Source organism: Gastrolobium bilobum, unplaced genomic scaffold, assembly GCF_033153095.1.
Source record: "Gastrolobium bilobum isolate Gb01-03AN ecotype WA unplaced genomic scaffold, APGP_CSIRO_Gbil_v1 utg5726, whole genome shotgun sequence".
NCBI classification, from domain to species: domain Eukaryota; kingdom Viridiplantae; phylum Streptophyta; class Magnoliopsida; order Fabales; family Fabaceae; genus Gastrolobium; species Gastrolobium bilobum.
In genome coordinates, this window is record NW_026896804.1 from 741,886 (window position 1) to 767,586 (window position 25,701).

Consider the following 25,701-nt stretch of genomic DNA (forward strand, 5'->3'; position numbering starts at 1 on the left):
ATATGGGGAAAGAAAACAATCATGAACTTATTTGTTAACGCTAGCTCCTTCAAAAAGGTAGTGCTCTGAAGTTTCAAATTTTAAGTTTTTACATTTCAAAAAGGACAGGATCATTCCACACAGATGTAAAATGAAAAAGTTTTTTCATCATTCATTTTGTCAATCTAACAGTTATAATTTATTGGGTCATATTTATTAATTAATTATAATCACTAGATTGATGAAAATCAACGATTAAAATTTGATATTAAACTTTTTAGTTTAACACTGATGTCAAATGATCCTATCCCTTTCAAATATCTTGAATACTTAAAAAATAAAACATCTGCAAATTCAAAATTTTCACACCTACTTGGTTCTCTATATTATGGTATTATCATATTAATTTCTTTAAAGATTTTTGCAATTTGAATTAGTCTATCTATCCAAAAACAATGTGTTATTCTAATATTTCTCCAAAGATTTTGTCATTAAATTAGTTTTTCAAAGATTTAAAATATCATTATGTTTGTTCTTATAGCAAACTAAAATAATCATACAAAATGACAAATTTAGTAAATATATTGTATCTTTGAAAATTTAATTTAGTGACAACAAATTTTAGAAGGTTAATATAATAACACATAATTCTTTAAGTCTAATATGATGACAAAAATATTTGAAGGATTAATATTGTAACGAGCAGTCTCTTGCAAGATCAATGATTGTTTCCATAAATCAACACGAGGCTTTTCATCACAGAATTGCTCTAAGTTAAACACGCTTAACTATAGAGTTCTTTCATTCCGATTACCGAAAAGTAGATGCATCTTGTTAGTATAGGTAGTACCAATTAATTCTTATAAGTTATCCTCAATTGTACCGTCTTTGGGATCCCTATCTTTTAGGTGTTGATTTGATTAATTCATGTACCCTCAGCTGAAGATTTGGCATGAGCCACCAGCTTCCGCTTGGTTCGTCCTCGAACCACACCATACTGGGAGAGAGGCTCTGCTCTGATACCACTTGTAACGCCCGGCCGCTTGCAAGATCAATGAGTGTCCCTACAAACCAACACGAGAATTTTCAGGGTGCTTTGTCCTCACTCACACACTTCATGGGAAAACTTCTCAGGTTGTCACTCATCCTATAATTGCTCCAAGTTAAGCACGCTTAACTATTGAGTTCTTCCATTTCAGACTACCGAAATGTAGATGCATATTGTTAGTATAGACAATATCAATTAATTCTTATAAACATAGACCTATTAGCTTGTTTAAGTCTATCAAATCTTTAATACCCTATCAAGAATTAAAAAATATATAATTTTTTTTTATTAATTAAAATTAATAATATTTTATTTTATTTTAATTAAAATATATAAACTAGGCTAGGCCTTGTAAAAGTATGCTTATAGCCTATTTTTTAAACAAGCATTAAGCCTGAACATGTGCTAGAATCTATATTATTAAATATATTAAATTAGGCTTAATTAACCTAGTGTAGGTATGACTGTAGGCCCGTTGCCTCACATATTTATACCCTGATATTTAGAGAAACAAATAAGGGGATGTTATACTTATTATCTTTTTTTTTACTACTTCTTCCTGTCATATTTGTTATTGTTGAATTAAAATCATATCAATGACTCTCGCTTAATATTACTTCGTAACTGTTGATTTGATTTTTATTTCGTATTAAGTATAATCTATCTCAACAAATAGGATAAATGTGTCTGTATTTTGTTAAAGTACCTTTGAAAATTTATTGCATATTAATTATAATTAATGAATTATCAAACATTAATAATAAAAAAACTACTTAACAACAACCCCTTTTAAATTTTAATATGGTAGCCTTATCTTAGCAAGTTAGCAACTCCCATACAAAATACAATTTTAATGATAAATTTATTTCTGTCCTTGTGTATCAAAATAACGACCAATATAATTAAGTAAAAATAGGCATAACTGTCAACGTCCAATTTATTTCGACATCTTGATCTTACATAAGTTGCATTACAAAAGTAACGTACATATCCACAACCTCGTAAAATAACCCTACACGGGCTAAATGAATTGTTACCCTGTATGAACTCAGGCCTGTATATATGAAAGTGAAGATTTTGCTGTTACGAAGATAGAAAGAATAAATGAATACGAAAAGATGGTGATATGCATTTTGGCAGTTGTCGGAGGTTTCAACAAGTTCTCACCTTAGCGAAGGATAATTATGATTCAACATACAAGCAAGTAATAATATTCTAGCACTTATCATGTCCATTAATAATATGGGGCTAAGCTAGGGCCCTCTTACTGGACGAGGTTGCTCAACATAAATTTGAAGTCAACAATGAAAGAAACCAATTAGAAATATATTGCTTTAACACGCTAATTAATGATGGGTGAAGACAAGTGCTAGCTAATCTTAGAGACTTAGACCATATATAATTTAACAAATGATCTAAAGCCCTTACCAAATTCTTCTTCTTGTCCTCCAAATTTATAGAATATGTATTGTCTCATTAGGACACCCATATAATGTCTTTATTTTTTTCACATATAAAGATTATAGAATACATATCAATCTGGTCCGAACAAAACTTTACCAAGGACAAAGCCTCATAGGCACACAATGAGATGGCCCTAGCTAGCTACTTTCAGCAATGGGATATGTCTAAACTAAAGGGACTCTGCAATGCATAAAGTGGACCTTATACTTTATCTTTTTGCATAGTTCAGAAGGCTAAAAAGCTTTAGGGCATTGACGGAAATTTGAAGAAAGAAAGGATGAAGATGAGGGTGTGCTCCACTAACGCAGGCCTTATGACTAAGGTTGAGGGTGATCCTTCTTGGATTCGCGCTTTCTCATTGCATGATGAAGACTGATCAATAAAGAGTTTAAAAAGTACAACCTCCAGAGTGAAAGTGAGTGGTCCTGACCTGATAATGGCCGAAGTGAATGTACTTACATGTTATCTTTCCCAGCCTTGCTCTATTCTTCATGATTTTACGTCAAGGGCTTATATTTATCAACGTTTTCAGACAACCAAACTTCAATAGTGCTCTCAAACAGTTAGCAGGTCTGAGCCAACTCATGTGAAAAGCAGTGCATAATTGAAACCCACAAATTAGTGATGACATTCATTATATACTTTTTCAACTACCACATTTTCAAAATATTATCAGATTCTCTTTCTACTTTTATCTTTTCTGATTATTCCTCCAAATTTTTTCACTTTCCATTTTTATTTTTATTTTCTGTTTATATATATATATATATATATATATATATATATATATATATATATATATATAGGAAAGAATGAAAAAAAAAAGTGATTGGACCGTCCAGTGCACTAAGTTCTCTGGCGAGAACATAGTGCACTAAATATTACAATGGTGTTCTCCCGGGGTGCACTGGATCAAATTTTACACCCAATCACTGTACACTCATTAAACCCATATATATATGTGTGTGTGTGTGTGAATTTATTGTTTGTTATGTCACATGACATAAATTTATTTTATGTCATCCCAAAATTACTTCGTTTCGAGAGTTAGGAAAATTAATGAAGGATGTTTTAGTATTTTACCAAAACATCATTAATTAATTACCCTAACTCCCAGGACGACGTAGTTTTTGCTTTAATAAAACTTTATATCATATGATGACATAACAAAAGATAAAACATATACGATTCCCGCTGAATGCACTCTTGGGGAGGGGGCTGAACCTTTAGCCATCACTGTTCCCCCGCACTCCGGATTAGTCCCATAGCCGGCTCAAAGAGTCGAAGCTCGTGGGGATACCGGAGGGAGCCAACTCGTCTCAAAGAGATAATTAGGGTTGGGTAACTCCAAAAAAAAGATAAAACATATATGTTTACCAAAAAAAAGAAAGATAAAACAGACACACATACACAGACACACACACATATATATATAGGGGCATGATCATTTGACAGCAGTTTTAAACTTTGAAATTGGACGCCATATATCCTAACTATTAATTTCAATCAATCAACGATTATTATTTATTGTGAATTAATAATTAATTAATAAGTTTGATTCTCAATAAATAATGACCGTTGATTAACGGAAGTCAACAGTTAGGATTTATTTCAAATTTCAAAGTTTGACATGGGTGTCAAAGAATCATATCCCGTGTGTGTGTGTGTGTGTGTGTGTGTGTGTGTGTGTGTGTGTGTGTGTGTGTGTGTGTGTGTGTGTGTGTGTGTGTGTGTGTGTGTGTGTGTGTGTGTGTGTGTGTGTGTGTGTGTGTGTGTGTGTGTGTGTGTGTGTGTGTGTGTGTGTGTGTGTGTGTGTGTGTGTGTGTGTGTGTGTGTGTGTGTGTGTGTGTGTGTGTGTGTGTGTGTGTGTGTGTGTGTGTGTGTGTGTGTGTGTGTGTGTGTGTGTGTGTGTGTGTGTGTGTGTGTGTGTGTGTGTGTGTGTGTGTGTGTGTGTGTGTGTGGGAAAACATTTCTGCAGCCACTTTAGATAAGGTTGTCTACAGCTACCCTTTTTTCACTACAAACGACCGGTCGTACATTAAAATCGTATTTTCTCTCTCTGCCACGTCAGCCGACAATGTCTGAGGAAAAAGAAAAAAAGAACAGCTTTATTATTATAACTAAGTATGACCGGTCGTACTTAGTGAAAATTGGGTAGCTGTAGACAACCTTATCTAAAGTGGCTGTAGAAATATTTTTCCCATATATATATATAGGGTTCGCTTTTTCTACAGTCAATGTAGATAACTTATCTACATTGAGCCCAAAACGACGTCGTTTTGAGGTGGAAATCAAGGTGTTTTTGTAATTATAATTTATTTCAGGGTTATAATAATCTTTTTCTTTATAATTTTTTAATTTTTCAACTCAAAACGACGTCGTTTTAGGAGCGAATGTAGATAACTTATTTACATTCACTTTAGAAACATTAAAGCCATATATATATATATATATATATATATATATATATATGAGGTAGAATATTCTTACACCGATATAAGAATAAAAAGTCTTACATCAAACCTTGATCTTTGATTTGCTTGCATCTAATGACTCAAATATCTAATAAATCGGATCCATTAGATATAAATAAGATCAAGATTGAGAGTATAACTTACATCGGTATAAAATGATCATAACATATATATATATATATATATATATATATATATGGGTTTTATAATTCTCATTCAACATGAGAATTGAAATCTTCCTACACACCCTTCGATTTCCGTGCTAACATGGGTCCTACACATAATTTTTTCTAACATATGGGTCTCACATGTTTTTTTGTCTCTACAACATAAGATTTCAATTCTCATGTAACTTGGGAATTATAAAACCCTATATACATATATATATATATATATATATATATATATAAGGAAAGATCTGTTTACAAACTTTTTTTAACAAATTACACTAAGTATGACCGGTGATACACTCTTGATTGAAGTATGACTAGTCATACTTAATGTAATTTTTGTAAGAGCTTATAAACAAAAAGTTTATAAATATAACATTCTCACATATATATATATATATATATATATATATGGGCTTTACTTTTCTCCTGTCGTTTGACGTCCAGCAAATAAATTCGAAGAATCATAACCATACAAAGGTTGGTGAAAACATTAAATATGAGAAAGCATAAACAATCAATGGTGTAGATCTATTGTTGTACGTCCAACAGCCAAAAAAATGACTTTACTTTTTATATATATTTATATATATATATATATATATATATATTTATATATTTATATGATTTAATAATTTCTCTTGTTGCGAGAGAAACTATTAACCTCCCTTCAAAAACAAAAAAAGGTGGGAACCATTAAAAAAAAGGATGATATATTTTTCTCGCAACTGGAGAAAACATATCCCAGTATATATTCATTTTTATTTTTTTGCTTTTTGCTTTTTGTTTTTTTGAAAATTGGGGAAAAAAAAAGGGTGTGGGTGGATGGATGGAACCCCACACCTTGAGCTATCATTAAATCCCACTATAGCTTCAATTTGAAACATTCTTAGATTTTGGTGACGAGTCACGAGGCCAACTCGTTAAATTTCCAAACTAAAATGAATAATTCCAATGGAGGAAAAAGCAAAAAGGGATTAGAAGAAGAAATGACCTGTTCGAGATTCAATAGCATGATTTTCTAAGTAACCAAGTGCTCAAACAAGAGCATAGGCATCACTAATTAATCACATGGAGCAGGTTATGAGTCCTAATCGGTGGCATGAGCATGTATGTACTATGTAGCCTTGTTCCAGAAATTAGGCCACTGGTCAGAACAAGGCGTTTGGTACAGAAGAAATTTTTATTTGTCCGGGAATCTCAATTTTCAAAAATATGATTTTTACGTTCAGTTTACCATAATATCTGGAAATTTAAAATTTAGAAAAATTCAGTTTCCCGAGAACCCGGCCAAATGCCGTGTACCAAACGCCCCGTACATGCATTCACTTTTGTGTGTAAAAAAGAACAAGAAATCACGGGCTATAATACCAATCCTGGTGTGATATTGAAATTTAACTGGCTAAATGTAGTAAAAAAAAGAAGCACCTGACTGAAATACTCTCATAAAGTAGCGCGAAAGTTTCGATTCAGAAATGCTCAGTATCAAAGGTTACTAGTTATCCGATTCAGAAATTAATAAGGGTTACTTTAGTAATTTTATATCATTTTTCCGTCATTATTTTTTCCTCAATCAAACATAGATTTAAAAAAATTTAATCAATTTTTTTAGTAATATTTCATCCTACCAAATAACTTTTTTCTAACTTTACTAGTAAATTTACTTTCTCACAATTTTTCCAATAATTATATTTCTATGGTCAAAAAAATTATCTTCTGAATCAAATGCCCCTTTTATATTCATGTAGAGTTGTGACCTGTGATTCATGAATTCTTTCATTGTTGTAATGGATGGCAGAGACTTATCGTAAGATAAGATGGTACATATTTTCTTAACTGGAAAAGTGGTAGGACATGTGAAGAATCACGTCGCTAATTATGGAATGGACCCCAGTAACACAAGTGAAATGATTTGTGGTGGACTAATAGTGCTTGTGGATGGATTTCAGGATTAGGGAAGATGCAAAAGATTATATTTGATTTCCACTAAGAACTCGTGTTTGTTGGATATGACTCGTACTTGCATGGTGATGAGGTTCTTATTGTCGAGATCAGCAGGAAAGTAATTGGATGTGGACTAGGTACTGTTATGGACCTCTGATTTATTGTAATTTTCTTAATAATTTGGGTTTGGGCTCATGAATAGCTTCTGTTAGAATTTTATAATCCTATTTATATTTCTTTGTAATCCGAGTGACTTATAACGAGTGACGGTGATGTGAATATAGTACAGACAAGTTGGACGTAACCTATATTGAATGAATTAGGATAAATCACCATGTCAATCTCTCTTCTCTTTTATGTTCTGTTGATTTTGTATGATTATCGATTTCCAACTGGTTTGATTCAATAGCAGGACATGATTTAGATTTATAGAATTCAGTGTGGTTAGAAGAAACCTCTTCAATTTTTCGTGATGTTTTACTGTCTAATGTATCACAAATTTTGTCTTCTAATTAATACGACAATGTTTTATGTTGGTGATAAAAAAAATAAAAAATTAGTCAATCCCTTCTATATTTCTCAAGAAGCACGTAATGTGCAAAGGATCCTTATTCCCAAAAGTCATGGTATTTATCCAGTTTCCATCATGTACCAGTAGCTACCAAGTAAATGCTCTCGCTGATAATTATTAAAAAGTTATATTATAAAAATCATTGATAAAAAAAATTATTGATGTATTTTTATTTCTTAGTTTGAACTATTCGGTGAGATAGTTCAAAGTATCAGAGCCAATATGATTATGGGATTATGAATTCGATTCTTACTGTCAAACATAAGATAGAACCAAAAAAATAAATTTGTGCAATATTTACACATCAAATCCAAAAGATTCTTGTATGAGGGAATACATTAGAAAAATATAATTTAAAAATTATTAATAGTTCTTCACTTCTCAAGTTAAACAATTAGTGAGATGATTGCTTATCTCATTCATACAAATACGACACTCTAAATTAAGATATATAGGGAACAGTGACCAAAATGCCATTGTTCATGTATTTTTTTTACCCAAATATCACGCGTGCAAGTTTGTTACAGTGCCCAGCAAACTTGTTTTGTTGATGTGGCACGTTTCTGGTGGACAACAAGTTCACTACTGGAAGTAGTGGACTACATTACAATAAATGCACCTGCACTTTGACACATTAGCAGGACACGTGGAGAAGTTCGCTGCGATATGCAGTGAACTAGGTGTGCCATGTGGCAGCATCTCACCTAGTTCGCTGCATGCCCAAGCGAACTAGGTGCCACGTGGCACCTCCCCGCTAGTTCGCTGCATGGGCCAACAAACTAGGTGCCAAGTGGCAGCCCTCTACTAGTTCACTGAAAAATATAGCGAACTCAATGCTATTTATACTCCCTCCCAACTCCTACCTTCAATTTGTAAATCTGGTGCCTTTTTTCCCAAAGAACCCCGATATCTTCTTCTTGTTTTTTGTATTTCATATTTCACGACATAATGAGTGAGAGATATAGAGAATGAGAGAGAAAATGGAAGAGAGTGAGAGTTAGATTGAGAGAGAGTGAGAAGGAGAGGGGGAGACGTTTGGGGTGGGGGTAATAGGGGGAGGTGGTTTATATAGGCTAGGGTTGGGTAGCCGTTGCACCAAGTTCGCTACCTATCCCAACGAACTTGCTGCATGTCAAACACGTGGCCACATTTTCTAGCTGTTACACATAGTTCGCTACTTGCATGTGTGTCACGTAGCTTGGCAGGTGAAGAGTGCAGGTGCATTTATTCCAACCTAGTTCGCTACTCTCAGTAGCGAATTTAGTGTCCACCAGAAACGTCCCACATCAGCAAACCAAGTTCGCTGGACACTATAGCGAACTTGTACGCATGGCATATTCGAAAATAACATTGTTCACGTCGCATTTGGGTAATACAATAAGTGAACAATGACATTTTAGTCACTGTTCCGATATACAATTGCCAATAGCCACTAGAAGTTGAATAATTGAGCTCTTAAGATCTGATTATATTCATAACCTTCAATTCAATTATAGGAGTGTTGCGAATTCGGCAAGTATACCGTTCGTTTCAAGTAATAAAAGTGATAAGTAAAGATCGTTCCTTCAAAGATTAATGCACCAAGTATTAATTTAACTATTCCCCTTAAGTTGGAAAAGAAAATTGGTTTGATTTGTGAAAGTAATTGAGTGTTGGAATTTTAAAAACAAGAATATTAAAAAGCATGCAAGAATTAATCAAGAACAGAAAGAAAATATGAATTTGATTAAAATTTGTAAAAAGACTGTAGCCAGGATGCACTTCACCTCTGATCCTCCCTTATATTCCTGTATTGTATTTTATAATTAACTAATTGGTTTGCTCAGACAATTCATTATTTCCCTATAAAATAGTTGAACCCTAATGTCTTAGTGATTTCAACCCTTTAACCCAATTAGAATTCTAATGTCTTAGTAATCCCTCTTGAATTAAGCATTAAGCAAATGAATTATAAGTCTGCAATCTATGTAAGCCTATGTCTAGGTCATGCACAAATTGTTATTCTACTCTTATCCAGACTAAAACCTCAATATGTCTATTGTGAGTCCTAACTCTCAAAGCCCTATAATTTAGAGTGATCAGTTCTAAACATGATATGGAAAAATTAACACAGGTAGAATAAAACAAACTAACTAATTAAATTATAAAAACAATATAGAAAATATAAAGGATTCACATCGGGTCCGTGATCCCAGCTACAAAAAGAAACTAGCCAGACATAGCTAGCTTAAACAAATTCAAGAAATAAAAAGTATTCATGAAAACAATAAAGAAAAGAAGAAGAAGAAGAAGGAGGAGGAGGATCAATGGTCTTCGTTCTTCAACTCCGTCGGAATCCTGATCTCCAGCGTGAGCCTCCAAGAATTCTCTCCAGCCAAAGATTTTTTTGTCTTTGAGGTTTGAGTCTCTATTTAAAGAGTTTATGCCTTACTTAGAAATCTTGATCGAATCTTCATCGTATATCTTGGACCAATCTCCTTTGATACAGTCTGAATCAAGGTTTAAAAATCACCACGAACCTCCCACGCTACTAGCGCCAGTTCCGCGCTAATAGCGTGGGAGTATTGTTCTTGAATCAGTAGCTTGGCGCTACTAGCGTGAATCCCGTGCTACTAGCGTGGTTGGCAAAATTGGCTGGCGTTGATAGCGCCAGTTCCACGCTAGTAGCGTTGAGGTTTTGTCTTAAAAAGTTCTTTTAGTGCTACTAGCGCCAGTGCTGCGCTAATAGCGCGGGGCTTCAGACTTGTGCTTCTAATTTGGGCTTCTTTTTGTCCTGTTTTCCTACAAAATTAGAAGAAAATCAGTAACAAGATATCTGATTGAGATTTATCAATTTAATAACAAGTATAGCCCTTTTTATCCAAGATTAATCCAGATTCTTTCTCTTTTTGACTTTAAATCATATATATGCTGGAGGCATGTCAAGGAGCAACTTTTTGGTCACGATGCAATTTAACTAAATCATTACACAGGTAAGTTGGAGTGTCATATAAGCTACGACTATAACTAATAAAGTTTTGACATCTTAATACCTCATACCAGTCAACCTAGCCAAAATTCCAAATTAAAGGTAGCCTTGATAAGTTAATCATTAGATATTGGATATATATTCTCTAATTCTCATGATATCATCATTAATTTACATGTCTTCTGCATCTTTCTCTTTCTACAGTACTTGGTTAATCGAACTGTTTGGTATAACTTATAAGCATGCAGCACAGACTTCAGTGAGTTTTAGTTCAACTCGATCCTACTTCATGCTTTTGATTAACTTTTAGGAAAATTTTAATTGAATGTTAGTTCAACTGGATCCAACTTCATATTTGATTTTGGCTGATTTTTAGGAATTTTTCCTTCCAAAACTCTGGATAAAATTTTAATTATAAATTATAAATGTAAATTAATTTAATCTAAATACAGCCTTAGTAATTAACCCAAATCCATATTAACCACCTTTTTAAATTCACATGCATTTAAGTGGTTCGTGATTTAAAATCTGATAGCTCATACATTTTAGACCCCATCATATTTAAGTAATATTGGAGAGTTTTCATTGATCCTCTAGCCCTCCAACATTCCCATATGATGTAGTGATATTTTAACGTAAGTAATATTCTAAAGGGAAAAGTTCAAATATCCCTTCGTTGTTTGCCTCTGAGGGGGTGTTTGGTTCAGGGTAAATTTTATGAATAATAAGAGAATGTGATATATAAAGAAATAGTTGAAAAGTGAGATAGGTAGATAAATGTAAAAAAAATGTTGTTTGGTTAGAAAAAATTTTACCGGAGAAATTATGTAACTTTTTTAAAATCTATGTTTGGTTGTAGGTAAAATATAGATGGAAAAATTAGGTAAATTTACAAAAATAACCCTGTTTGTACAATATTTTTACGGTGGCATGCTACTTTAATCATCTGTTGTTTCCTTTTTCTCAAGGTATTTATTTTGTTTTTTAATTTGTCTTGTTTTCTCATAAATATATTATAAGGTGTTTTTTGACTAACAATTGAGGATTATCTAGTTGTAACTGGTAACACTACTAATCTCATACATTGGGTTCGATATTCGACTGCTTTCAAGAGTGAAATATTTTATCCAATATTTAAAGAACAGATTTAAGAGATAAAACAGCTTGACCTGCCGAGTTCCATTTGACCCTCGAGTCACCAAGACTCGGCTAAGTCAATCGGTCGAAATCAGTTCAACTACATGACCGATCTAATTGCCAGCTCAAACCGGCGCCCTCACCGAATTACCAAAACTCAGGTTGACCCATCCGATCTGATCCGGGTTCTAAAACACTTTTTTGTTATTGTTGTCGAGTTTAAATATCTAATATATTTAAAAAATTAATAATAATTTGGACATGCGTTCAATTGCTTAATGCTTAAAGAATCCAAATCGAAATATACACTATGAATTGAATCGGCCTACTTGAGTTGCCAAAACTAGTTGGGAAACTAAAAGGGCAAAAAAGATTTTAATTATTAAAAACTACTTAAAATAAAATAAATAGCAGCATATGCTATCCAGTCCCGTTTTAAATTGCCATTCTAGTTTAGGGGAAAAAAATATATAAATAAACTATGGCTTTAATGTTTCTAAAGTGAATGTAGATAAGTTATCTACATCGGTGATTTTCTTAATTTACTTTTGACTTAGATTTTCCAACAACTGAATACTGAGGTCTGGTTAGGGGTGCAGAAGTTCAGAGTGGTGATGGGAAAACTCTGCAGCTTGAAAGGAGAAGTGGAGACCCTTCAGCTGTGGCTGGGGCCTCTATTTTGGCTTCTCTTTCTAACCTCGGACAGGACCTTACACAATGGAAATCACCATCCCAGACCTCCAGTAAACCTCACCAAGGTGCTGATGTCTCTAGTCATTCTGTTCTTCATGATGATACAGAAATTGAGCTTGATGGCTCAGAATCAGCTCCAAATATACGTAGTGATAAAGGAGGTGATGTTGGAGCAAGCGACAAGAATTCAACAATGGATTGCGACCTAGATGCTGGCACAGAAAGGGTATGCTCGTCTTTGGCATAAAAAATGGTGTGAGAAATTGTCTTGCTTTTTGTAAATACCACCTACGTGAAGGACATCCTTGGCTGGCTTTTTGAGGACGAAATGCTATGCATCTACGTTTCCTATGCATCTACGATAGGTGGCTAAATGAAGAAGGACAGCAAAACAAACGCACCATTCTTAGTTTCCCACTACTGATATATCTATCATTCTGAAAATTTACCCCAAACCAAACACCCCCTAAATCATTTATCCTCTACGCTTTTTTTTATATCATTTACTCTTTTATGTTTTTTTTCATCCAAGTCCCTTCTCGATAGTGTTAGAGTTTCTAATTAATATGACTATTCTACTCTTCTTACAAAAAGACACTTCAACAATCTTGTCATCTTCTTCCCTAACCTCTGCAACGGGTTTTTAAAACTTTGCACCTTCATCCATTTCTTTTTCAGTGCTCGGAATCAATTTGTTCTTTTCAAGTTTTTTTTTTTATTGTAATGGTGGTATGCGTCCTTTACAACAATGGTTGTTTATGTTTTTGGAGAGTGTAGATAACTGTTCTGTAGTGTAGGCACCATTTCTTACTTGCAATCAACAATTTGTTTTGTGAAATATCATTTTCATCTCATCATCTAAAATATTAGAGCTTATTATTACGCTCAAAGTATCGATATAATTTTTTTCGAATATTTAGAAAATATCATATAATATATTGATTATATATTTGTTCTATCCTAGAGATAGATATATCTAGTCTTGTGACTAATATGTTAATATTGGATTTATATGCCCTCTCTCAGGTATCTATAGGAGAGAACATTAGAGATCATTGTGCACTATAGTAAACGGTATAGCCAAAGGGTGAAGTATGTGCACAGTGATAATTAAAAGATAGAGTTTAGAATGTGCATAACTTATTGATTTAACCCCTTATTTATAGATGAATTATCTGGCAAGAGTGAACTGTTGGGCATTTTAAGAATATTGGAGGTCCAGCTCTTAATCCATTACTGTTGTATTAAAATTAATACATTTAAAGAAATTTTCCTTAATTCCCTTTTAGCCATTAGACTTTCTAGATCCTTCTATAGTGTTGGCCTTTATTATGTCCATTACAATCTTAATACAGGTTAGCTTTCTCTTTCGTATCACATCAACATACAATATTACCAGGTCTTCTTTCCTTTCTCCCTCAATGCCTAAAAACCCTATAATTTTAACAAATTTATATGGAATATCATGTTGCCTCTAGCTTTTAAGTCTAACAAAAATTCCTTAATGGAAGGTTTCCCTTGTCATCTTGTTACTTCTTAGATTAGTTTACTAGTAGCCATCAGAGATATAAATCTTGCTAGGTAATAGGTGCCACGAATCATTATGTCAACCGGAGTTGTGTGTTTGTTGCCTTGCCACAAACTAATTTATGTTTTTTTTTTCTTAATGGTATTGCACTATTTTGCAGGCTCTGAATTCATCAATGGGACAAGAGTTGGAGTTGGATCTCAATCATAATAAGTCTTTAGTAGGTCTGAGTCCAGATACTGTTCTTCCATCTCCGGCTTTTTGACCCTTATGACCCTTAATTAATAACTAATTACCAAATTGCTCTTCATTCAAAACTATTTCGAAAATTTACCCTCCCCAACAAACATAACACCAATCTGCCCCTGTTTGACCGTTGACCACGAAGCCTACCCGGGTACACCATTACCTACCCGGGTAATTTTTGAAACTTTTTATCTACTCGAGTATGTAGGGGTGTACCCGGGTAGAGTTCTTGAATCTGGGAAAATGGTTGAATTATTTACCCGGGTATGGAGCAGTGTACCCGGGTAAACATCGACGGTAGGGTTTTAAAATACCCCAGCAGCCCCATTTCGAAAACCCACAAAAGGGGTACCCGAGTAGAGCTGCTGGAGGAGTGATTTCAGGCATAATCTTGCACCAATTCGTCTTGTTTCTGATCATCATTCGCGGACCTTGCAACCTCTCTGCATTCTACCGATTGAAACCGATCAAAGGTGCATTTTTTTTTCAGTTTTTTCAATTATATTATGATTTCTGTTCTGATTCATTGTATTTTCGTTTATATCATTTGATTCTGTCCGAATTATTTTATCAATTTGTATGTCATACGCTTACCCTAACCCTAACCATAACCCCGAATCTAACCCTAACCCTAACCCTAACATGTATCTAATTTCTGATTTTGGTTATTTTTTCAGTTTAATAGTGTGACACAATGACCTCTCGACGCGTTTCAAAGCTGCCAGTGACCCATTCCGAGAGAAGAACCAAGAGTCGTCACGATGGGTCGTCATCCTCTCAGCCTCAGGCTGCTTCGAGTCAGGCTCCGGACTTGACGTTCGGATATTTGTTTGAGGATGACATACCTTCACACGAGAAGTTCGTGAAGTTTTTCATGACCCGGAAGATCTGCGAACCGAAATCACTGGATTCGGCATTCTTCAACCTAGAGCGTTTTGACATTGTGCCGCTTCTTGAGCAGACACATTTACTTCACCTGGCGGAGATGCGGTGCCCATACTCGGAGGTTATGGTAAGAGCCTTCTACCAGAACCTTGGCTACTCGCAAGGCGAGCTGACTTCCCGTGTCTGCGGGATTGATATCATCATGACTGCTCCTATCTGGACGGAGCTACTGGGGTTTGATTTTGATGGTGTCACAGGAGCAGCACTATATGATGGAGACAACCATCATATATTTGGTGATTATAACCGGGAGACCATTGTTACAGAGACTAGGAGGGCAGACGCTGAGCCCGGTCATTTTGCTCATTATCCTGTTAGCAACTTGTCAGTTTCTGCTCGCATTCTTCATTATGTGGTGACACATATTATTTTTCAGCGCCCGCATAATCACTTAAAGGTGCTGGAAGGGGACTTTGTCATCCTGTGGGCCCTCCTTCACAGTCAGCAGGTGAACTGGAGGCATTACATATGCATACTGATGTGGAAGGCAGCCAAGTCAAAGAAGGCTGAATTGCCTTTTGCATTTCTGGTGCAGAAGATTCTGCATAGATTTGGAGTGCCTATGGCAACAGAGACCTTGAAGACCGCCAGAGGCTGGAATGCTATATTTGGTGAGAGGCTCCTGAAGCAGTGTGTGATCCTACCGAACAGAGCGGGTATCTGGACGTGGAAGAAGGCACCAGAACCACCTGAGATCCCATTCCACCACGATGCTGAGATGGAGGATGCACCTGCAGGTGATGTGTTGGTCTTTATGAGTTTATGCAATTTTGTGTTGTTTATTTTTTAATGTGGTATTTATAAGATGTGTTTTTCATGGTTTATGATGTAGGCCTTGATGATGATGACGATGATGATGGCGTTGCTGAGGTTGATGTCATTAGGGTGCGCCCAGTTAATGAATGAATAATGTTGGCTTTCATTCCAGAATGGCTCCTCAGACTCTGCATCTAAAGATCAACTCTCATTTGTCTGAATGAATACCACCACAAATAATAAATTGTCTAAAGCAAATGTTCAAATTTAATAACTTACCACTACTGACTGGGTCGACATGAAGTGGTGACAAGGCTGGGGTACCGAGACTTACGACGCTCATGTCAGCCTCAAAATTACTGTCCACGTCAGTGTCTGACGAATCACCTTCTGGAATAGCACTTTTAGGTTCTCCCTCATCTTCGCTGTCCACATAGTCCTCGTCTTCATCCTCTTCATCCTCATCCAATGCTACCTGAGGAGGTGCAGAAGATCGTACAACTGTATCTTCTTGACCGGTACAGTGTGCAGTAGTGGTTGTATGCACCGGTAAAGATGAAGATTGTCCAACATCAACTTCAACATATATCTCAATATATTTTAATACTTTCCATTCAACAAACGCATCTGTTACGAACTCCACATCTTCATCATCATTTATATCGTTTCCAATGTAGTATATTGTATCCATATCCACTACAGTCTCTAACCTGGCTATCATGCGGTGGATGGAATGTATGCCTTCTGACCCCATTTTTTGAAGAATTCTCTCCTTCAGTTCATTGCATGTAGTGCCCATTTTGATTTTCATCGTTTTTGTTTTTCCTTCAAATCGGACACCGTTCGGACCTTCAAAATGCCTCCCATTGTAGTAAATAACTATAGGAACCATGTTTGGACTTGAACTCATCTTTCACACAAAAATTAGATCTAGGTTTTGGGTTTGGAAGTTGGTTCGGATTTTTGAGCACAAAATGGGAGTGTGGAGATGTAATCTCAATGTCCCACCAAGATTCAGCTTTCTGAAATGATGAGATGAAATATGTGTGATGTTTCGGATTAGAGAGGGTAAGAGAGAGAGATTTGGGGTTTCAAAAACCCTATACCTCGCAACAATGGCCGAAACCCATACATATTGGGGTTTCTGGACGCGATTTACCCGGGTACACTGATCCATACCCGGGTAAATAATTCAACCATTTTCCCAAATTCAAGAACTCTACCCGGGTACACTCCTACATACTCGGGTAGATGAAAAAATTTCAAAAATTACCCGGGTAGGTAATGGTGTACCCGGGTAGGCTTCGTGGTCAACGGTCAAACAGGGGCAGATTGGTATTATGTTTGTTGAGGAAGGTAAATTTTCGAAATAGTTTTGAATGAAGGGCAATTTGGTAATTAATTATTAATTAAGGGTCATAAGGGTCAAAAAGCCTCCATCTCCTCAATATTGTGCAAATATGAAGAAGAGATCTAAAAAAAAGGAAAACTCACAGGGAAAGATGATTTTTTCACCCTCAAGGTAATATTCTAAAGGAAAACTCACATATTAATTAAAAATTCTAACATCGTTAAGGAGTGACTATGAAAAAAAACAGAGATAAATGATAAAAAAAATAAGCATAGGAAATAAGTGATTAAGAGGCAAAGTTCAGGGGGTATTTGAACTTTTCTCTATTCTAAAATGATGTTTTTCTAAATAATAATGTAACTCTTATGCCTCATTTTTTTTTTTTTACTAATACACATTCCTTAGACAAAAAAAAAAAAAAAGACAGAAAAGAGAAAAAAGAGAGGAAAAAGTAAATTCCTCTTTTTCCTTCTTCCAATAAAAGAAGTGTAAAGTAAAAATATATAAAACGAAGTGGAGAATTACCACTATTTTGCTTAAGTATTAAAAATATGGTAACGGTTTATGTTTTCTTAATCTTATTAATAATCTAAACATTGAGTTTAACGGGAGTGGTTTAATCTAAACATTGAGTACCCAATTGACGAAATACAGCGAAGAAAAGTCGCTCCTATGTTGCATCGTAACCGCTTACTATTATTAAATTATTTACATAGTAAATAGCACACTCTTTACCCTATACTGAACAGTTAGAAATAGTTCAGATGCATACAATTGATGTACAAGCACGCTAGACAATGGAGGTCGTTCATCGTACACAAGCTCTTAAAACGGCTTAAGAAGTTATTCTAATTTGAATTGACCTCAATCTCAGATAAAGCCACTTTCAGAAAGAATAAGCATCTCCTAGCATGTTTATCCTGTTAATAGAAGACAATTGGAAACAATTGAGACTGAAATAAGCAGGATTAAGGAGGAAAGGTATATCTTACGGATTCCTTCTTTGTCACTCAATATTTTGGTAAACCAGCAGGCTCTTCGCATAAGATTCCCATGAATGATAGTTTATCAATCAGAAGAAGACTAGGACCTTCATTCAGGCATATCTACTGCTTCCAGAGAGAGATACCAACATGCAAACGATTCAAAAATTCTTGGAGCCTTCACGAGATGATTTGTAGATCCGGTATGCAGCAATGCACATTGTGGCATTACCTATAACAGTCAGTGCCGCTTGAAGAGCCACCAATACCTATAACTCATTAGAGAACCCCATTCATTTCATATGTTCAACCTAATTCATATTCAATCAGATTTTTATTACAAGATGGAAGGACCACATGTCTATAATTGTTATGCAACAAGAAGTTTTTCATAACAATACCAGAGAGTATTGATGACATTATGTAATGTATAAGGATGGATCTCACATTGCCAACTCAGTAATCCAAAAGTATAGATGGTAGTAGTACATTGGTACATGTGTTCAGTTTATTTGTAGAGAAATAACAAATTCTAAATCATCATTAACATAGAAGTAGCTACTAATATCTATACCATTCTACACTATCGTAGAAAGGGTAATCTCTCACGTCGTCTATAATTCTTACTTTCCCCAAAAGCCAATTGTTCTGTTTTTACTATAACTATAAGGAGGGAAATTTGTCAAATCAAATTAACCACAAAAGTCCACCACTTACACCAACTTCCTACTTTTCAGAAACATTTCTTCTAAATTATAAATTTTTTCAAATATTTCAATTTGAAAAGCAACAGTACTCTTTAGCCTAATATATGCAGTTCTCAAAGCATTAGTCATAAGAATATTTCCACAAAGAACGGTGTATAGTCGTTGTTGAGTTCTGAAATTCTCTTAAAACAACACTTGCAAGATAAGCATACAAGTTTATAACTCCAGGCTCTTAAGCTCCAAAAGTCCTAGTTAAAAGTGTCAATGAATTGGTACCATAAATAAGGTCTAAAACTAGTTGACGGACATGCATTTTGCAAAGCATAGAAATTATAGTCTCCGATGCAGAGTGAAGTGGCCATTGCTGCCACAAACAAAATGTCAAACAGCACGTTATTAAAATAGTAAAAGAAAGCCATTTTGGGCTCAAAATCTTCAGTTTCGTGACAAAGTAAGTGATGCACACTTTTATACAAGATCATCCACTTCGGATATAAATATTAATCGTGTCACTCAACATTTTTCTAAATAAGAAATGTTTGTTACCTCCAGGGAGTCGGAGTTATAAAAGAAATGCCATGTGCATGCACAAAATGCTCCACCAAGTAGAGGTACCTAGAACAATCAGATAAGATACAATAAGAGCTGTGCGAACCTCACACTTCACAGTGATGATGCAAGAATAGCAACGGAATAAATAAATATCCATAGAGAACAGAATAATTGCAAATTAAAAAAAAAAAAAAAAGAAAGAAAGAAAGGAACTCACCATACCCCAAGAAAGCCCCTTCCAAGCTTGAAATCCTGATTTCTGCCCGTATTGCCACACCAAAGCCATGGCTATAATCCTTTCGATAGAAAACAAACAATGAAGAGTATAATAAGTAAAGGAAAATGAAAAATGCATCATCATGTCATTGTCAGGGGAGAAAGTGAAAGTGAAGTCACCATTCAACGACACTGGAAACGTGAACGGCCCACGTCGGCAAAGAAAGAGCATTGGGGGGTTCATGGAGCTGGAGCTGCAGTGGCAGTGATGACACGGGTTCTACAAAGTTCAGGAAGTGGAACACACACGCTTTCGCTTTGGTTTGAGGTTGAGGTTGAGGCTGAGGCTTTCGAGATCCAATTCGAATGCTGCTGAGTCTTGAATTCGACGGAAACGGGATTTTTGGAGTACAAAAAGGTTTTACTAAGTATGACGTAGCCACCGCCATCGTTGGATTTTTCAGAGACGGTAGGTAACTGCAACTGCTACTCTCTTGGACTCTTGGTTTTCAAGCCACCGTAGTTCTTCAGAATTCAGATAACACACGGAGAAAGGACCTTTAGTTTTGTTGATTTTTTTTTTTTTAATCTGAATAAAAAAATATATTAACTATTTGAAATAAAAAAAAAATGACAAAAATATTGGACTTCTGAGGATGTGGCCCATGTAGCTTTGGGGAACTTTTGTATTGAAGCTAGCCCAGCCCAACCTGACGGTGAACCGTGAACACATGTATATCAACGGGGTGGTATGGGATTATTTACGAGAACACGTCTAAATTTCTATAGGATATCACGTTGTACTGTACACCTTAAAAAATCTAAAAAGTTATTTAATTAATTCAATTATTTTTAAACAAATATTTTTAAAAACTCTTGAGACATTAATAATTTTCAAATTTTAATTTTTTAAATTCTCAAAATAATTATATTCATTTCTAATATATTTTTATTTATTTTTAATTTCCATATATTTATAATCTCAAATTAAGTTCTTTAAAGAAATTTACATTAAAATTTATTTTTTCTTCTTTTTTTATTATAGATTTCTCCTTCAATTTTGTCAAATTTGAGATCTCTAATTATACGGTCAAATTCATCATGAATTGAACCAATAATTATTGATATTTTTTTTCAAATATTAAACATTTACTCTTATGTAATAAATTAAAGTACACTATAATTGAGAGTGACTTAATTTTTAAATTAATTTTTTTAAAAATATATATATTATTCTTAAATTCGATTAATTCAAATTTTAAATTTAAATTCTTTGAAATTAATTATGTATGTTCAATAATTCTAATTTTTTTAATATATTATTTTAAAATTATACCTAAATCAATTATCCAAACTTTTTATATTTGTGAAAAAATAATATGCTTCAAAATCATTGCTCATTGAATTATAAATCCACCCCAATCATGAGTTTATAATTATAGGTTTTTTTTTTTTTGTAAATAAAGAGGGGCTAAGCCCCAGAAACAGAAAGATATTACAAATCAGAAACTAACAAGCTAGACATATTTCTAGCATCAGCAACTATAAGTTCCATCAACTGAGGAGGAGGATCTTTAAAAATCTTGAAATGGAGATTATTAGTCTGCCCAGTTTTAGCTAACCAATGAGCACATTTGTTGTTTTCTCTCTTGGTATGAATCAATGTCATTTGTACTATTTTTGTTATAGTGCGTAATTATTGTTCAGTCACATGTAAATTCACTCAAATCATTCTTAAATATCTTAGAAAAAAAGTTAGAGAAATAACTTCTCATTCCACTTATTAAAATTAATAGAAGGAATTTGATACAGCTACTGTTAGTGAGATTGAGACCTATGAAGCACCGACACTTCAAAAACCCTGACGTATCGTGTCCGACATTCTCGGACTCTCCGACACTCCAACACGCGTTATTGAAATTCAAAAAACGGTTCAAAGGTTAAATTGCGTTGAATTTTTAGTTCCAACTGTTAGATTCGTTGGATTACGATTACCATTTTATTGAGTTTAATATAAATATTTGGAATATCTTACGTTTCTTTGCAAAATTTATGAATATTATAAGTTTAGATACATTGTTTTGTTAAATTATTGAATATTAAAGATAATATATACTACATAAATTAAATATATTATTTAATATCAAAACATGTCCTAACATGTCGAAATTTAACATTTTTTAAAATTAACGTATCGGAGTGTCGTGTCGTATCGTGTCACCTGTCGCGAGTCAGTGTCGGTGCTACATAGAATGAGACATTGTTCATATGGACTATAATATTTTAAAGTTGTTCTATATTATGCCTGCAAGCAAGATTTTATAAAAGGCATATGTTATGATTCATCATTAATTGTTGTTGAGTCCAAGTATTAGACTTAGTTATTTATCAAATCTCAAAGTATGAAATATTTAACATAGAATCATGTTTTGATGCCTTGTGGTGCTTACCAGGTATTTCTGAAATATTTATATGAATTACGGATTTTGGAGACTTGTGTGACTTATATTAGTAGCGGGTAGCACTTGTTGTCTCAGCCTCCCTGAAACACATGAGTCTAATTTCAACTTTCAAAGGTGTAACTTAATTTTTATTTGAATTCGTAAGTGACTTTATCAAGAAAAATAAATACGATAAAATAAAATTTTGGTGTCCTTAAACATTATAATATGATTTTTTAAATTTATTTACTTCAATTTAAAAGTTGTAAATAATAAGATCGTTTTATTCAATTAAGTTCATTTTTTAGCCTATGAGGGTGTTCTATTATTTTGTGTTAAGACTTAAGTTCTTGGTTTAAATTGTAAATTACAAAAAAAATAAAATTAAAAAAAATTGACAACTAAAAATTCCTCTTTTTTTTTGGAATTCACAAATAAAAAATTGTAAATTCTATAATTACTTTGCAAATAGATTAGTGTTGACTATTATAAGATAAACAATAGATGCTTGACGCAATTGTGCATTCAATATACACAGACGTTACGTATGAACTGGGATTTATTGATGAGGGTCTAAAAAAAAGAGTATTATAAATAGATAATTTTATATCCCTCCCTTTGCCAGCTTCAGCAGTACGGATGCTGACTGCGATACATGATGGACCAATGTGCAGTATATAACCCCCATATCCATATCTTTCAGGTGCTTTGTTTTGTCTTACTTTTTCCTCTACTTTTGGCCCAAATCAGGACAAGAGAAAATCCCATCAAAGACATAAGGGGAGACTGCAAGCAAAATAAGCTACTTATTCTGCAATACAATAATATTTTTAAACAGCTCTGTACTTCTCTACGGAGACTAGTCACCCAACAATATATTGTCTACACAATTACACTACAGTTGCTTTTAATGAAAAAAATTATGTATCATTTAATAATATAAATCATTAAAAAAATTCTTATCCAGTACTTTAAGATTTTGGATGGAATTAATTCTTTATATGGTATCAGAATTTCAGTAATCATGAAATCACGAATTCGATTTTTATTGTCTCACTTTCAAATAGAATTGGATAAGCACAAGATAAAATTTTAAAAATAAAAATTGAACATGTACAATATTTACACTTTAAACCCAATAAACTCTTACAGAGAGTGTGTTAAAAGAATAATATAAAAATTAAGATGGCACTCAATTGAATGGATTCTTTACACTTTTAATGGAAAAAATCATGTATCATTCATGCAGACACAAATGAACATAGAGTAACACATACATGTAAAAGAGAAGAGACATAAGTGCCAACATATATGACTGTAATTGGAGAGAGACCGAAGTGGAGAACTTACAGAAATTGCAGAAGGCATACCCACTACTGGATCTTCGAAGAACTTATTAGCAAGAGCCAGGGCAAGGAGGCTACTTTGCATTCCTGCCAATGGATAAATGAAGTTTAATAAAGTAACAAATGCTACTACTACGGGCATTCATTTGATGGAAGAAAATGGAGAAACTTTTTACCTGTCTCAAAGGAAATTGTTCTTTGCAGTGCCTTCACATCAGGAGAATCACGCAAGACAAATCCACTAAGGATATAACCAGCTATGAAAGATGACAAATGAAAAGCAACAACGAGCAACAAGATTGCAACTCCAAAGGGGGATTTAACAGACTCAATGTTAAGAGCAAGTGGTGCTCCAGCAGAGAGAGCTGCCACCATTACTGATAGTGGAGGCAAAAATGGTCGAATAGCATCACAAATATGAGGAAAGAAGCTGTAAACACGAATATGTAAGATAGATAACACCTTTTTATCAAAACACTAAATAATATTAACAAAATTTTTATAGTATTACCGATTAAGAAGCAAGCCAACTGTAATAGGTGCCACCACAATCTGAGTAATGCTAAACACCATTCCTTTAGCATCTACTGGCAGTCTTTTCCCAATGAGAAACAGTAACAAGAGTGGCGTGACAAAAACCGCAGAAGCAGTGGACAGTGATGTCATAACTACGCTTAAAGGTGCCATTTGTGGGTCTGATAGAAAAGTAGCATAACTGGAGAGCTGGGCTCCACTAACACAGGCCAGCAATAGCATTCCTGCGCCTGATTCATATATTACCTACAAAAATTAAAATGTATATCCCACCCCACGAGCTCTTTCTACTATATATTAAGACATCCTCACCTATCGCTGTTGGAAGACCAAATACAGTTATTGAAATTATGCAAAGCAGATATCCAAGAAGAGGCTTCACAACAAACTGGCCAACATAAGCAGTGACAATTTCTGCCGGCCTGTTAAATGCCTCAATGAAGTCCTTTTCACTTGAATTAACACCAACTGCAAACATCAAAAAACCTAGTGCCGGTGCATAGTATCTGCAATTAATTAAATCACATAATAATGAATTTATGGCTAAAATCATTTAAAAAATTAAACAAAAAAAATTTCTTTGTCTACGTTGCATTTTGGATTTCAAATATCATTGATTTGCGCCATTACATTCCATTTTGCATTTGCAGTTTAAAGAGATGCAGCATGAAATTCTAGATGAGAGCCAACGGATTGTTCCTTCATTGCTGTAAATCACATGACTTGTTCAAGTTCACTAAAATGCAATCATGAAAATAATCTTTTTTATCAACCAATTCGCCCAGAACATGGACAGACCTGCTGGTAAACCACGTGAAAGAATTTGGGTAGATTAGAGCTAGAAGTATACTAGCAAGGACTACATAAGGCAGAAGTGAATTTGATTGCTTCAGAATCTTCAGAATAGACATCGAGTTTCGCTTCACCATCTGTGGAAAAAAAAAAATCAAAAACAAAGATGCCCTATATTACTTGTTTTTTTCATAACGTGGATGTATTTTCATTCAACCTAATGTTTCTAAAGTGAATGTATTTATAGTCTAGCTTGATTGGAGTGAAAATGAGCAAAGCCGAAAGTGACCATGCATGTATCTAGCTAGATTCTAGACTTTATTATGTTCTAATTATCAGTGTCAGCTCGCCACCATACTTTAGGGCTAATATAAAATGAGGCATGTATTATTTAACACCCATTAATTGCCATATTATACAAAATTCATGTTTGTCACAAGTTTATAGTTGGTAGCAAACAATTTCAGTCCGAATGGTTGTAATAAACAATTCTGTTTGAATATGACGATGTTAATTTTTTTTTTTTTTTTTTTTTTGGATGATTATGGAAAAATAAAAATAACATGAAGAAATGGGTGTGGACTGTGGAATGAGATGATGAGGACTTACCTGAGGATGATCGGGTGCGAGGGAATCCGAAGAATCCAGCGACGCACATTTAAGAGGAAGCTTAAGGCTCCAGTCTGTTAAGTTAGTTAATTGAACAGGAACAAGCACAAAATAATTATCTAGAAAAGAGAAACGAAAAGGTTCCAAAATGAGAGAGTATACTACATACATGGGGAGTGTGAATGCAACAAACGAATCGAGAATGGAGAAGTGATGTTGGTTCTGCATTGCAGTAGAATTGGGGGTT

At 34.2% G+C, this 25,701-nt stretch overlaps 2 protein-coding genes across 2 annotated transcripts; both read right to left on the reverse strand.

The window, feature by feature from the left end:
- Positions 1-17,947: 17,947 nt before the first annotated feature.
- Positions 17,948-20,274, reverse strand: LOC133302101 (uncharacterized). The gene is made up of 4 exons (XM_061501839.1): positions 19,913-20,274; positions 19,734-19,812; positions 19,511-19,579; positions 17,948-18,526 (listed from the first exon to the last, which is right to left on the reverse strand). The coding sequence occupies exons 1-4, from the start codon at positions 20,179-20,181 to the stop codon at positions 18,419-18,421; spliced, it is 525 nt and encodes a 174-aa protein (XP_061357823.1). The 5' UTR covers positions 20,182-20,274; the 3' UTR covers positions 17,948-18,418.
- A 2,598-nt stretch (positions 20,275-22,872) lies between these two features.
- LOC133302102 (probable sodium/metabolite cotransporter BASS5, chloroplastic) lies at positions 22,873-24,987 on the reverse strand. Its single transcript, XM_061501840.1, has 6 exons — positions 24,852-24,987; positions 24,366-24,559; positions 24,031-24,283; positions 23,696-23,949; positions 23,524-23,606; positions 22,873-22,959 (listed from the first exon to the last, which is right to left on the reverse strand). Exons 1-6 carry the CDS (start codon positions 24,980-24,982, stop codon positions 22,873-22,875), a joined length of 1,002 nt encoding a protein of 333 aa, XP_061357824.1. The 5' UTR covers positions 24,983-24,987.
- Between the last annotated feature and the right edge of the window lie 714 nt (positions 24,988-25,701).